Source organism: Primulina huaijiensis, chromosome 2 (genome assembly GCF_012295235.1).
Source record: "Primulina huaijiensis isolate GDHJ02 chromosome 2, ASM1229523v2, whole genome shotgun sequence".
Classification (NCBI taxonomy): Eukaryota; Viridiplantae; Streptophyta; class Magnoliopsida; order Lamiales; family Gesneriaceae; genus Primulina; species Primulina huaijiensis.
Genome location: NC_133307.1, coordinates 4,626,143 through 4,642,191, shown reverse-complemented (window position 1 = coordinate 4,642,191; position 16,049 = coordinate 4,626,143). Strand labels below are relative to the sequence as shown.

General features: G+C 34.9%; 1 protein-coding gene across 1 annotated transcript; it reads left to right on the top strand.

Annotated features, from left to right (window-relative positions):
• Nucleotides 1–13,324: 13,324 nt before the first annotated feature.
• LOC140965297 (F-box/kelch-repeat protein At5g43190) lies at nucleotides 13,325–14,878 on the top strand. Its single transcript, XM_073425466.1, has one exon. It carries the CDS (start codon nucleotides 13,615–13,617, stop codon nucleotides 14,713–14,715), a length of 1,101 nt encoding a protein of 366 aa, XP_073281567.1. The 5' UTR covers nucleotides 13,325–13,614; the 3' UTR covers nucleotides 14,716–14,878.
• The last annotated feature ends 1,171 nt before the right edge of the window (nucleotides 14,879–16,049 follow it).

The following is a 16,049-nucleotide window of genomic DNA, read 5'->3' as shown; positions in this document are numbered from 1 at the left end:
GGACATTACCCCTCTGATGCTTAAATCAGTCCGGAGAGCAAAATTAAGTGTGCGAATATAATAGTGTTTGTGTAAACAATGAGTTAATGCCTTAAATTGTAGATACTACATGATATTTATAGAATTGAGACTAAGTAACTCGTATGATAAGAACTCTAACAAGACAAGTCTTTCATATGGAAAAGATTCTGGTAAGATAAGTTCTCTAAAATACCAGATTTGTGTTTGATCACACCTATCCCGATTTTCTTTGGACACTTTCCTTATCAAAGAAGATTTAATTCAGAGTTTGGTATTGCCAAACATTTACTCACCGTCATACCAGGCCGAGTTCGGGTAGATAACCCCTAAGTTTGGCTGCTCGGACCCTTCCGTTCCAAGGACTTTTTTCGAGCAAAGAGTAGTTCAACTTCCTAGTACGATACCAGACCTTTTGGGTCGGACAACATCATTATGTGGCCCATCATATTTATGAATGGGCTCGAACTTGGACCGAGTTTGGTTGACATGATTCGGGTCGGGTCAGATTCCCTGGGATATCATATTAATTAAAGGGTAACATTGTCAATTTGTAGTAAAAAAATTCGAGATGGAGTGTATTTAACAAAAAATTGGAGCATAAACAACACTACTCATTCCAAAAACATATTATTTTTCTCATATATTTTTTTAAAAAAATATATTCGAACATATTGTTTTGTCTTTTAACAAATGAAGATCTAATATCTGAACATAGATCAAGGCAGCAGAAGATTTTAGAATAGATGCAGAAATTTAACAAAAGAAAAAGGTTAAAACGTTAGATATTCTCAATATCGGAGCCAATAATTTTGAAATTTTTTTAGGTAAAAACTTGTGTAAGACGTTCTCACGAGTCGTATTTTGTGAGACGGATCTCTTATTGGGTCATTCATGAAAAAGTATTAATTTTTATGCTAAGAGTATTACTTTTTATCGTGAATATCGGTAGAATTGACCCGTCTCACGGATAAAGATTCGTGAGACCGCCTCACAAGAGACCTACTCTTTTTTTTAACCAGTACTTTTTGAAATTAAAAGTACAAAGAGTTTATGGATTGATTAATTAATTAATTAATAGTAATTAATATTTATAAGTGGAGGTTCTTGTTATAGATCGAATCTAACTAACCCCGACGTGTGATTAAAGCAACAATAATTACATTAACATCGCTACGAAGATATTTTATTACTCATTAGTCATCAGTGCAAATATATCACAATAGATAAATTATATATTTAAATATAATATATTTTAAAAATATTTCTAAATACATAATAAATGATATAATTTTTCTGTATACTATAATATTATAATTACATGTTAATAAAGTTACAACTCAATAAATAAATCTGTTAATGATCAATAAGATCTACTGTGTCTGTATTGATAAATCTCCATTCAAAGAGCTAAAAAAATTCATGTTGATCACGACCTAGACTTTTGGTAAAGATGTCTGCAAGGTGTGCAGAGGTAGGAACATACGATGAAAAGTTCTATTAGATCAATTAAGGATAATGTAATACACAATTTTATTCTCACTTATCTTTTGCTTGTATACTGTGATAATCATTGTAACCATCAGAAAAGTGTTTTTGAATTAAGTTTTTTAATTGTTTCTAAAAGTTTCAATTCAGTAGGATTGTTGATGAAACGACATCGACTTTTTTTTAATAATAAACTCGAAAATTAATAAATAAAGCTATTTAACATAATAATAATTTAACATTTAAATCTCAAGTGCATAAAATAAATCCTAAATTATCAACTAACTAAAATTCCTAAATCGACATTTGAAAAGATCAGTAACAATAAAACAAAGCATAAAAATATCCCTTATAAAAATCATTAACACAATCTTTAAATCATTTATCTAACAAGCTAGTGCGGAAATATAAAGGTCTTCGGGTGTGTACTGCTGTACTCGATTCACTCAATCGTCAGCCCCTCCCATAAATCATCAAATCCTGCATCATACAAACCTAGTGAGTCTAAAGACTCAGCACGTTCTAAACATGAATAGCAAATAATACATATACAATCACATGCATTAAAAGTCATGTTTTTATTTAAAATAGCTTTTAAACATAAATAAACCATTTAAAATCATTTAAGCATAATAAATCATAAATCGTAAAATCCTTTTAAAATAACTTTAAGCATAAATAAATCATTTAAAAACCTCTGAGCATAAATCATATATCATAAAATCATTTTAATCATAAAGCTTTCAATCATATATCATTTTGGGTGAAGTTTGATATTTGAAAGTGACTAGTATTTATCTTTTGGTCGGCTGTAGTCTTAGCTCCACATGGTCTATGGGGGTGGGCACTAGGCTCCACCATGAAAATACGATCGTCGGGGTCTCTCTAGGGCATTTTCCCATAGACGGGGTCCCTCTGAAGCCTTGGCCCAAATATGAGCTCTCTCTGGGCCTTGGTCCTCATGTCATCTCCATAAAATCATATATCATTTGTCACAGTCAATTCACATTCTTCAAAATATTTTTCTTTTTCTTTTAAAATCATAAATCATCATAACTTTCCAAAAATAGTATTTTAGACATTGAAAATTACATAATTTTTACCATAAATCATAAAATATCCATAAATAATAAAAATATCATACTTCCATCAAAATCATCATTTTAAATCATAGAATATCATTTAACATGTGTTATGATCTTTCGGGACGCTGCCAAACTTTTATGTATTTTCACAAGTGTAAAATTACCGTTTTTTCCTTACACGTAAAAATTCTCGATTTTATCTTTTTCTCACTTTTAATGACATGGACTTATCCCAAATAATTATTTAAGTTTAAATATAATTTTTCATAATTTTATTAAGCTTAAATCTAGGCGTTTTAATTAATTCTTTAATTAACGTTTCGTGAGGCGATTAAATCTTGGATAATTTTAAAACTTATTATTTTGATCCCAAATTTTAAACATAACATTTTTAATACTTAATCTACCCTTGTGAGCCATGAACCCCACCCGTGGACCCATGGTTCCAATTTTTCTACTTATATTTTCATTTTTCTGATCTTTAATAGAACATACCGAGCCATCTCCTTATTGGTCGAGCCACGCCCGAGCCACCTCAAGCCAAACCCTAGCCAACCCACTTAGGCACCCTCCTGACCAAGCCTAGCCCAAAGAACTAGACTCTAGCTCGCTCAATCACTCCTGGAACCGAGACCTTGGCTGAGCATGGCTTGAACTCACGCCTATAGACTCCTAGGGACACTAGGACTCTTCCAGCCCAGCCCACTTGACCCTAACCATCTTTGGACCACGCCCAGACTCAACCAAGCCCAGCCCAGCCACTTGAACCCACGTACGAACCACCTGAAGCAGACAGTAACTGCACGCGCCTCTCCTCAACGTGATGGAGTCTCCTTCTCGCGTGGGACTCCTCGCCTGAGCCACGACCGAGCCCGAGCCTCACTGACCCTCCTTGGACCACCCTGAGCAAACACCCAGACCACCTAGCCCAGCCCAAAACCGAGCCGCAAGCCACCTGCACATGAAGACAGCAGCAGCGCGCTTCCATGGTTACCTCACGATTTCCCACGAGCCACGTCGAGCCACTCTGCACCAACCCATGGCCTGACCTCTGACCAACCTCCTTTGACCCTGCTGGACCTACCTAGCTCGCCCCAGCCTCAGCAGCGCACCCCCTTGGCCGCTGCTGTACACACGCACACGTGGGGGAGAGTCCCACTTCACGTGGACTCTTCCCCAGCCCATGACTTAAGCCCTAGCCCTCCTAGGACTCTTCCTAGGATCTAACCACAACCCTTAGGACCCAACCTCCATACCTGATCGAGCCCCAAGTGCCCATGCAACAGTAACCACACCTAGCATTTTGTACAAGCCAACACAACCCACGACTCTCTATTCTCCCTTAACCTACGGTTTCCAGCCTTGATTCCCCTTAAAATTTATCATGTTTTGACTATTTCATTCATATTTAATCATACATTGGCAGCGTGTCCGTTAGATTCATAACGTTCTTCAAAACAAGCGTAAAAGCAACGTATTTTTTGAAAATAAACTTCCCACCGTAAAAATATTCAAACACCTATTTTTTTCATGCATAAACAATTAAATCAAACATATTATAATTTGTATGATGTTTTAAAAAGTTTAGAGAACGTGACTTTGCATTTAAAACGCTCGAATACTCGATCGTTGGCGAGGGCGCGACGTTGGACGACGAAGAACACAAGCCTTTCTTCTTTCCTATTTTTTGAAAATATTGTGAGTGCTTGTGGTGTGATTTACAGCTGCTGATGGTGGTGAATTAGGGTGAATAAACACTAGGTTTAGTTATTTATAGGTTTAATTGTATACTAATATGATTTGGTTTTGGGCTTGCAAGCTTAAGGTTGCAAGCTTAAGGGTAATTGGGCCTACTTAAATTATTTAAATTAGATCCAATAACACTTAATTAATTAAATAATAAAATTTTATAAAATTAGTTTTTCAAAAATAATATTTTTGATATTTTAAAACTCCTTTTTGCCCAAAACCGGTTTCCCGGGAAAAATCGAGCTCGACTTGTAAAATAATTCGAACTCTAACATTTTTAGGGAAATTAAATCATTTTTAATCATATTAGGAAGCCTTACCATTAATTAAAGAAAAATTCATATTCTTGTCTTGGTCGTCCCCGGTCTCCTTTCCACTGCCTATTATCGAATATTCGGGTAAAATACTTAATTTTATGTAATCATGTCATATTATCATTTAATCATGAAATCACATATTTAATAATACAATAAACATCATGCTAGCATTTAATATCAATTAATTAAAACAATTAGGCAATTAAAATAATTTGCATGCATGCAGTTTACGTATGTTGGTTTTTCGGACGTTACAGTTGAATTAAGCCAAAGTGTTTTTACAAGAGTTGTACTGATTAAGGGTGCAAACAAGAAGCTCGTTCAGTTCGAGTAGCTAAAGCCCGTAAATGAGTCGAGCTTGAGTATATGATGTGTCTGTTCGAGTAGCTTACGAGCCACTCAATTATANAGTTCGAGTAACTCGATACGTAATCGAGTCAACCTTGAAAATTAATACTCAAGTCAAGTCGATCTCGAGTTCGAATATTTTAAATTTTTTTCGAGTCGAGCTCGACTCGATTGCACCCCTAATACTGATCAAATCTTCTAGTGAAATCTTTCTGAAAACTGAAGAAGGGGAGACATAGAAGCTTTGCCTTTGAACTTCGATAAACAAACTTCCGTCTCTTTTTAGTTTTAGTCATTTATACTTATCTGATATGAGTTTATTATTCACTTTGTATATCGAGATGTTTCCGTACTTATCTGTTAGTTGCTCTACATACTTAGTTTGATTGGAAAATTTAATTGAGTTGCTCACACAAATTAAATTTGCAAAACCTGCCAATTTATTTAAAAAGAATTTATTAGCCCCTCTCTAAACTCATTTTTCGATCTTAGCAAGTAGTTTCAGAGATGGTGTTTTTCTCATATCTGAATATTTTACATACTCTTATGGCTTATATTAATAAGATTATTATGTTTTCAAAAAAGAATATGATCATTGAAAAATCCGAAAGATTTATCAGCTCAAGACGCAGATATGTGGTACATAATTGCTTACATACCTATGAAGATCTTGAAGGTCAATACTTTTGTTGCCATATCAAACGCAGCCCCATAGATGATAGATAAACTAAAAATTTAGTGGAATACAAAAGATAAGAATAGGGTCAATCTGGAAACGTGACCAAGGATACCCTGTACAAAACTTTAAATAAAAATAAGTTAAGTAAAATTAAAAATTGTTCTACCGCTAAGGATATTTGGGAGAAGTCGACTCATTTGTTCAAAAGAAATGACCCGACCAAATAGAACAAATTGATGGTGGATATTCAGAAGTTCAATAATATCAATATGAAAGCAGGAGAAGTCATGAATGAATTTGATAAAAGATTCATTGGCATTGTAATCGAGTTGGCTGCTCTTGGAAACAATTGGGAAGTTGCACCGAAGGTTATGCGAGCTCTTACAAGAGAGTTGGATGTAAATACCATAGACATGCGAGAATTGAAGATCTGAATATGCTCAAGTTGTATGATATATTTGTTGATTTGAAGGCGTACAATTTTGAGCTAAGAACAAGAAATGAGAAGAGCTATTTGTTCCACAATCTACAAAAGCCATTGTTGTAGCAGAATAATCACCATCAAAGTCTGCTGAACAACTGAGCAATGATGTCATGTCGCTATTTGTTAAGAAGTCCGGGCAGTTCATGAGGAAGAATCACAACTACTTTCAAAATAATTATTATAAGAAAGAATCAAACTCTTCTGATCAAACATGTTTTAATTGTGACAGAACTTAGCATTTCATTGTTGACTGCACCAAACCAAAAAAGGATTAGAAGAAGTCATCTTAAAAGAGAAGAACTAAAGAAGAAAAAAAATTTTAAAAAGAGAAGAGAATGGCAGAAGAGAGAAAAAACAAGTAGGCTGATTTAGATTCAGAGATCACCGATTCAAATGATGCGTCCAGTGAAAGTGACGAGACATCAGTCAAGTGTCTAATGATCTCATTTCTAGCCTACCACTCGATTGTCCCAAAAAACACGCTCAAAGACAACGGTCTTTGACCCTAAAAAACGCCCAAAGACAACGGTTCTATATTGACCCTAAAAACCGTTGTCTTTGACCCCCAAAAGACAACGGTTTTATCACTAAAACCGTTGTTAAAAAGCATACGACAATGGTTTTAGTAAAAACCGTTGTCGTATGTGCGTTGTTGGTTTGGTTTTTTCTTGTAGTGACATAATTTTGTCATTGAGCCAACATAATTATTGATCACTGCCTCCATTCCTCTTCATCAAGAAGAAACACTAGAGTTTGCTCCTGAGACATCTTCACCAATTTATCCACTGTACAAAGGAGCAGAACATCATATCAGTTCATCTTCTCCGCCTCATGTACCCTCCATTGATGATCTGATATGTTTCAATCCAATCCTTAGCCTACTCCAGAAGATCTTCAAGTTGAAGACAATGAACAAAATACTCTAAAGATCACCTCAGAACAACACTTTGAGGATATCCAAGATTATAATGAGAATCAGACCAATCTGCACATCAGTTCAGAACAAATTTGCTAGAAATTGAATTGCAGCTAAATTCTCCAATTCATTCGCCACCAAAATTTAAGGATTCGAAACAAGGTGATTGTAATGCCCGAGAATTGAATACGGTAATGGGACCCTAATAATTTGACTTCTAGATGTTATTATAGAAGAATTCCTACGAGTGTTGAATTGGATTTGCATGAGTTTGCTTGAGTGCGAGGACAGAAGGTCTCGCGCATATGCGCGACGAGTGGGCGCGCATATGCGCGAGCTGTGCGGGAAGCCATATGCCAAGTCCAGCGAATGTGGCGCATGTGCGCCGAGTGAAGGCGCGCATATGCGCGAGGGAGTGGAGTTCAGTAGTGCCGGGACAGAGCTTTCGGCGCATATGCGCGGCGTCCAAGTGTGCATATGCGCGAGATGCCGAGAAAACAAACTGCCGAGACAGAGTTTCTCGCGCACATGCGTGGAGTGAGGTCGCGCATATGCGCGAGATACTGTGATGGTCATGCGCCGAGACAGAATGTCTCGAGCATATGCGCTGAGGAGGGTCGCGCATATGCGCGAGATGTGCTGCACAAACATGAAGCCACCCGTACTTTGACATGCAACATATATATATATATATANCTCGACAAAGGCTTCAACTGGCCGTAAGTTTTATTACGTTTTGATATGATTTGAAATTATGATATTGTCAGAATCAGATATGATTAATATATGATGTTCTTGAGATATTAGACATCGTGGAATCGAGAACAGATTGAAGAACAGATTGTTTATGGAATTATTATGAATTTTCAGATATTGAATTGAGATTATTCAGATTTATGAGATGATGGATGGTATTGACTATTGGTTATGATTTGTAATTGATATCTGTTGTTGTCTGAGTTGACGGGGATATCAATATTGTACCGTTATGTTGTCGATATTGAATTAGATTGAATATTGATGAGTTGAGTTGAATATTGATATTGTGCCATTCGATATGTCATTTTAGATTGATATTGACAGCTTTGAAGTCGAGACTTTGACTGAGTCAGAAACCAACGAAAGAAAGGTATAAATCAATGTTAACCGGGAGATTGACTTAAGTCAGATTGGACTTGAGTTTCCCTAAACCACATACTTATATGTTATTGTTTTCATACTGTTGTATTATTTGAATGAATATGCTTAGTCTATTGATTTATAGAAAAACAGAGAATATCAGATAGCTACTGAGTGAGAGTCGCTGACAGAGATGCCAGATTATGACAGAGTGATCATTGGCACATTGCACATTGTCAGAGTAGGCATTGGCGGATATGCCAAGTCTATGGCGGATATGCCAAGACAATGGATATTTGATTTATATCGATGTTGCTTAGGAATCGATCGATTCCTATCGTGGAGATTCGGTATATTGTAATATCCAGAAACCGGGATCCTTAGATTAGAGATGAGTCAAGTCTGAGATGACGAGTCAAAGAGTTTTATCTGTATTCACTAATGTGTCATAAATTATGATTTAAGTTTTGTGATACATGGTTTATGCTTTTGTATATGATTTTATGCATTGCATTGATTCATTGTTTATACTGGGATTATGTTCTCACCGGAGTTATCCGGCTGTTGTCTTGTTTGTATGTGTACATGACAACAGGTAGGACATGATCAGGGTCAAGAAGAGGATGAGAGAAAGGACAAGTTAGCGTGGTGATCCGAATCAGAAGTAGTTAGGTTTCAGCACTTGATATATAGTAGTTGAACCCTAGTTTAGTTTGTTGTATGCTGTACAACACTTGTACTTTTATACTGATGTGTATAATAGACTGATTCCATTACGTTCTACATTTAAAAAAAAAATTTTAGACCTTATTATCTTAATTGATTGAATTATTCCCAAGGAATGATTAAGAAATAAATTAACGTCCGGGTCCCCACAGTGATGCCTCCATTGTTAATCAGAACCCTTACAATATGATCATGATGCATCAATCTATGTCCAATTTTCAAAATGAGATCGCCGGTCTTCGGACATATCAGATGGCTTCAACGTTGGATCTTGAGTTGTTCAAGACCAAATCAATTCTCATATCAGTGACGTTCTCAGAGTTTTCAATGGCCATTTTGGACAAGTGGCAGATCTTAAGATCACTCAGATTCGGTTTGCTGCTGATCTTACCAGAAGAATTGACGAAGCCCGAGCTTCCTTGTCAACTAAGATTGAAGCTTTTGGCACCCAACTCATCGAAGTGGTCAGTTTTCTTCAGCCGATGATGCCAAAAGAAGGAAAATCCCAAGAAGACAAAAAATCCAAAAGATAAAGCAAAGTCATATGCTCCGCCTTACTCCTCTCAACACAAGAAAATGCCTGGAAGTGGTGGTCATAGTAGTTCAGGCGATGGTCATAGCAGTTCAAACAATGGATACAGACCAAGCCACTCCTCCCATCAACCTTTCAGAAGATAATTTTTTTTATTACTTTTGAAATGTTATTTATTATTATATTTCAGTTCATCAATGAAATTTAATTTTCTTTCAAATACTTGCTTTTCTCCTAGTTTTGACATAATAAAAAATGGTTAAATTGTTAAGATAAAATTTGGACTTAATTTTGGTGATTTTGAACTAAACTGATCAGATTTATTTGTATTAATAAATGTAGATCACTCAAGGAATTTAAGAACTACCAACTGAACTTCACTGATACTTAAAAACTGATCTGATGAGTTTACAACATAATTATACTGATCTGAACTATGTCGAATTAATCCGAGCTGACCATCAACTGATCTGGAGAGATTTTCTGAATGCAATGGTCAGTTATCTTTTCAGCTTATTGATATTTGATCAGCAAAGATACACAACATGAAATGTTTGTTGGTTGCCTTAATCGGGTGGTGTCCAAAGTAATTTAATTGTCCACTACTATATTAGGGAAGAAGACAAATAGGGATGACAATGGGTTGCATTTGGGTAGAATTACATGTCCTCTGTTCTCATCCACATTTATTATATTCATCCTCATACCTGTCGGATGATTGAATATCTATACCCTACCTAAATTTCATATTACCACATATAATTGTATTTTCTCAAATTTTGTTGGGTTCAATAATTGTCCCTGCTTGGTAGAGCGATCGAACCGTGGTTCTTGAGCTGCTGTGCGGTTTAAAAGATTTTAGTTGCACCATTACCACTAGCTATAGTTTTTGGTAAAGCGGTAAGCACTCGGTCCTACAATTGGTATCAGAGCCAAGGTCACCGGTTCGATTCCTATTGATTGCAAGGAGTGCAATTATTGGGAGGGAGATTGTTGGGTGCAATAATTGTCCCTGCTTGGTAGAGCGATCGAACCGTGGTGCTTGAGCTGTTGTGCGGTTTAAAAGATTTGAGTTGCACCATTACCACTAGCTATAGCTTTTGGTAAAACGGTAAGCACTCGGTCCTACAAATTTGAATTATTTCGAGTAAGCTATGAATATTTACAAAAAAATTTAGAACAATAGGGAAAAATATAAATATTAGCGAATTAAACATTATATAAAAAATTATAAAATATTATGAATAATTTATCTTAACATCATTATCTAACAAAAATGGCATCAACTCTATACTAATAAATTTTTTCATTCCATCTAACTAATAGCATTCAATAAAAGCATATTAGAATTAACACAATGGCCGAAAATTTATATATATATTAATTTAATATGGTATTCGGGTCGGGTATGATCGGATAGAGTAGGGTATGATTCTTTGAGATCCGCCTCTATCATCATATTCGATTAACTATTTATTTAATCGAGTAAAAAATCCTCTCCATACCCTCCTCCATTCGGGCCGATATCGGATTCTCCGTCAGTTTCAGAGGAAATTTCCATCCCTAACAACAGGGAAATGTGGCATTCTCTGCAAGAGTGTCGGGCATCCAGTATGAATGTGAGTATTGTCTATATCTATGAAGGTCGGATCATCATCTATAAAAGATGAATGCATCACAAATGTTTACAAACTGCTACTCTCAATCTTACATATAATTAAACATTCTCCAAATAATCAGCGTATTTTAAAGTCTTATTTCAAGATGATATACACACTCTATTAGACTTTAAATATCATTCAATTCACAATTTTATTCTAGCTTGTATTTTTTTACACGAGCTTTATCGTACTCTGAGAATCATTGTAAATATCATAAAAGCATTTCTGAACAGATTAAGTTGTTAATTTTTTTCTAGGAGTTTCAATTCAATAAGCATGTTGAACCGAGCTAAAATAGGTTTGTACAAGAGTTGTACCGATCAAATCTTTTATAGGAATCCTTTTGAAAATAGAAGAAGAGACGTAGAAGTTTTGTGTTCGAACTTCCATAAATAAACTTTCGTCTCTATTTACTTTCAATCATTATACTTATCTGATATGATTTTATCTGACTTTATTATTTACTTTTTATATTGAGTTGTTTTCGCACTTACGTTTTAATTGCTCTACGTACTTAGTTTGATTAAAATTTACTTGAGCTGTCAACACGGCTTAAGTTTGCAAATTTTATCAGTTTATTTAAAAAAAATTTATTCACAAACTCTATAGTACTACTCTTGGATCCTAAGATTTATTGGTTTGTAATTTTATTAATATATAATTAAAATATTATAATATAGATAGAAAAAAATTTCATATATATAAATATTATAAAATTATATTAAACTAGAGTATATAATTTATCAATTGATATATATTTTTATTAATTAATAATTATGTTATTTTCACACAAAGACTATGATAAATATTTTTTTAAATAAATACAAATTTATTTATATTTTCACTCCATACAATGATTTTGAAAATAAAATGTGTATCTAACTGAATTTAGTAAACGTAATCAGACTTAAAAAAAATTAGATTAAAGGTAAAATTAACTTTTATTTTAATTATGTATTGAGTCATTTATAATAATTTATATATTTATTTTTATATCAAAATATTTTTTTATTAAAAAAATTAAATGTTTAGCTGGATTCAAATATAAATGCCAAATGTATTTAGATCGTTAACTAAAGTAAGGAAAATATATTCAGGAGTATATCTTTTGTGAGACGGTCTCACGAATCTTTATCTGTGACACGGGTCAATCTTATCGATATTCACAATAAAAAATAATACTCTTAACATAAAAAGTAATACTTTTCATGGATGAACCAAATAAGAGATCCGTCTCACAAAATACGATCCGTAAAATCGTCTTACACAAGTATTTGTATATACTAAGAGCCACTCCATGATGATAGTGCTCAATATATAATATTGATATGTAATAATTTATTATTTTAGTTTTATCCTTAGAGGTATTTAATAAAAATTCAATTAATTGATTCAAAATAGAAGCAAGAAAATTATTTTTTAAACAAAAACTTTAAATAATTAAAAGTCTTCCCCACTTTTTAGCTCTTACTTAATTTCTAGAAAAATGTTTGAACTGTTACAGATTTGAAAAGTCTGCTTCAAATTCTCGCATTTTTTTCCACCACTTTCTAAAAGCCTTCCACACTTTTAATTCTCTTTTTCCTGGAAACATTTTTTAACTGTCGTAAATTTGAAAAGTTTGCTTCAAATTCTTGCTCTTTTTTTTTTCCTTTAAAAAAATCTATCTAGCGTTTGGGACTTGAGAGTGTGATAAATAGAATAGAAGTCAAATCTTTAAATAAAGGATTTTTGTTTTGAATAATCTTTAATCATGACATATAATTGCCTTTGGATTGAAAAATTTAGATTTCATATCTCAAAATCAAAAACTTGAGTGAGACCGTCTCACAGGTCGTATTTTGTGAGACCAACCCTTATAGCAATAGCAAATGGCCTACTTATAGCCTTTATCGGGGGGCAGATATCTTATTTGGTTCATCCATGAAAAAGTATTACTTTTTATATTAAGAATGTTACTTTTTATTGTGAATATCGGTAAGGTTGACCCGTTTCACAGATAAAGATTTGTCAAACCGTCTCACAAGATACTCGATATATCTCAAATTAATTATATTATTTACTTCTTCCATATTTATATTCACTTTCTTGCGTTTGTTTTGGATATTATAATTTCTTGCATGTTAAAAAATAAATCCATTGAATTCAAAATCACTCGAGGAACCAAATTTATTCAACCTTTGTTTGTAATAATCTTCACTTTTTTTTTCTATCGCCTTCCAACTTATAAGTCAAAGTTGTCATAGAATAATCCGTCCAACTTGTAGATTAATTTATTTGTGAAATAAACAAGTAGCTCCACCTAGTTTCTTCCACCGCAGCAGTAATGATCATCACAAAACTGAAAAATGCGTTCAAACCGTGATGTGTTCTCCGAAAAATCTAAGTTGTATTCTCAAAATTCTCAAATCCATCCTGGAGAAGAATCCCATGTTAAAAATCTTGGATATGAATTTTCTGGTTGAAGTTTCACGGATCTTGAACACAGAGGTATGATTACAGATCCTCGAATGGATCCAAGAATATGGAGCCGGCTACCAAATCATCTCCTCGAGAAAATTCTTTCATTCTTGCCATTGAAAACGCTACTGGATCTAAGATCAACCTGCAAACACTTCAATTCCCTTTTATTTACTCCTCACTTCGTATCCAAATACTCACTCTCTTCTTCATCTTTCTCTTCTTTCATCATCCTTTCGCACCCTCAATCTGTTAAAAAATGCTCTCTTTTCAATATTGGAAGTAATTCTTGGTGCGAGGTGTCACTCTCTTTGCCCCGTATTCTGTCATCTCCACTTTCTTCAAATCTCCTCTCATCCTCCAATGGCCTCCTTTGTTTTTCCATCCCAAGATCATCTTGTTTCGTAGTGTATAATCCCTTGGCCAAGTCGTTACGCCGTGTGAACTTCCCTATCTGCCTGTTTGACTATGAATCCCTCACTCTGGTTTCCACAGATAATGGCTTTAAGCTCTTCGTGTTATCCTCTGCAGGATCATCGAATCAAGCCTTAGTTTACAGCTCTACCGTCTGTTCTTGGAGACGTTTCGAGGGATCTACTCAGATTTTAAGCGAGTGTTGCCATCAGAAGGGCGTGTTTTATAACGGATGCCTGTCTTTCACCACCCTTGAGCCTTTCCATGTTGTGTACTTCCATTTGGAGAGTGGGAGATGGGAGGGATCAACGGCCGTACTGCCACGGGACCTAACTTTCGTTCGAGTCGCGAGCGATGGGTACCAAAAGCTATACCTGATAGCAGGGGTCGGGATAAGTGGGATTTCGAGGAGGATAAAGATATGGGAGTTGCGGAAAGGTGAAGATCAAGGAGCAGATTATTGGATGGAGATCGAAACCTTGCCCGAAATGGTGTGTAGAAAGTTTGTGTCAGTTTGCTATCACAATTATGAGCATGTGTACTGTTTTTGGCACCAAGGGTTGATTTGTTTGTGTTGCTATACTTGGCCTGAGATGTTGTATTTCAAGGTGAGTAGGGGGACTTGGCATTGGCTGCCTAAATGCCCTTCGTTGCCGGAGAAATGGAGCTGTGGATTCAAGTGGTTTTCCTTCAAGCCGGAGCTTTATGCCATCGTATGAAATCGTTTCACTTTTCGTGGCTCAAATCTTTAATTTGTCGTTCTCAGAGGCATCGGAATTATTCCATGTACTTAGCTTTTTTTTTTTTCCTGTAATGTTCTGTTTCGGACATGAGATTTAACCTTGAATAAAAATATATAGTTCCTAAAAAATAATTTGTATATATACATATGTCGAGAACTAGCTAGATTCGGAAATTTATGTCCATTTCTTCTGTATTTTCTTGAGACTATCGACCTAAGTTCACTTGTTTCATGATCCCCTTTTGATATTTTGAATAATAAAAGTGTAATGGGAAAAAAAAAATTATACCTCTAGCTACATCAAGAAAGTGTTAAAACTAGATTTACATGTGTTGATCGATCCTAAGAAGGTTGAGGTAGACATGTAACTTCTCAAGAAGAATTTCCTCCGTAAGTCGTGGCCGAGGACCGAGTTCTCTTCCTGTCGAACTCATGGTCACAAGAACCAAACACTTTTGAATGGGAGGCTATACAGTTTTTCGACGTGGTTACTCCGATTCTAAGTTACCAATCAGAGATTGTGGGAAGACATTTGAATTTTGAATATTTCCTTGTCTACATTTATATTCTTATCTAGATATACAAAATTGTATCTAGAGAAAGATTTGATGTCAAATCCATTAGCAATCCTCCTAGATCCTTCTCTTCCAAACACTCAAGATATCTCTAACTCTTGGATCACTCTCCGCAAGAGACTAGCTTGGGAGTTCGGGCTAAAGGCTCCAAACTCTGGGTCAAAGTCCTAGCTCGGACTCGGGAGCTCGGCCTAACTTCCTCTAAGCAACTCTCCAACTTTTCCACGTTCCCTACTACTTCGAACATTGACCTCGACCTCGACCTCTTGCTTATGTTGAAATGGTTTCGGTCCAAGGGAACTCGGGAGCTTAGTATTTTACCTTTGACTTCGTAATTTGCATCAGCGCCTAGGAGTAGGACGGCCATCCGTTGTCTAAATTTGACTCGAGTACAAGCCAAGGCCAGGGAAGAATTAACACCCCCCCCCCCCCACCAAATTTGGCCACATTTCCAACATGGTTAAATTGAGAAAATTACTTTTATACTATACTATTCACAATATGGTAAGATCCCCTCACATCTATTGTACTCAATTTCAATTTCAATTATTTAAACTTCAATTTTTTTCCGATTATCCTAAAATATATAGTTAAGTTTCTACATTTATAACATTTTTTTACTAATATATTAATGTTAAATAAGTCTTGATAAATATAAATTTTTTTTTGGTAAATTTTATGTTTCTATTAGTTTTCTTAAATCGTATGAAAAACAAACAAATCTATATATTTGACA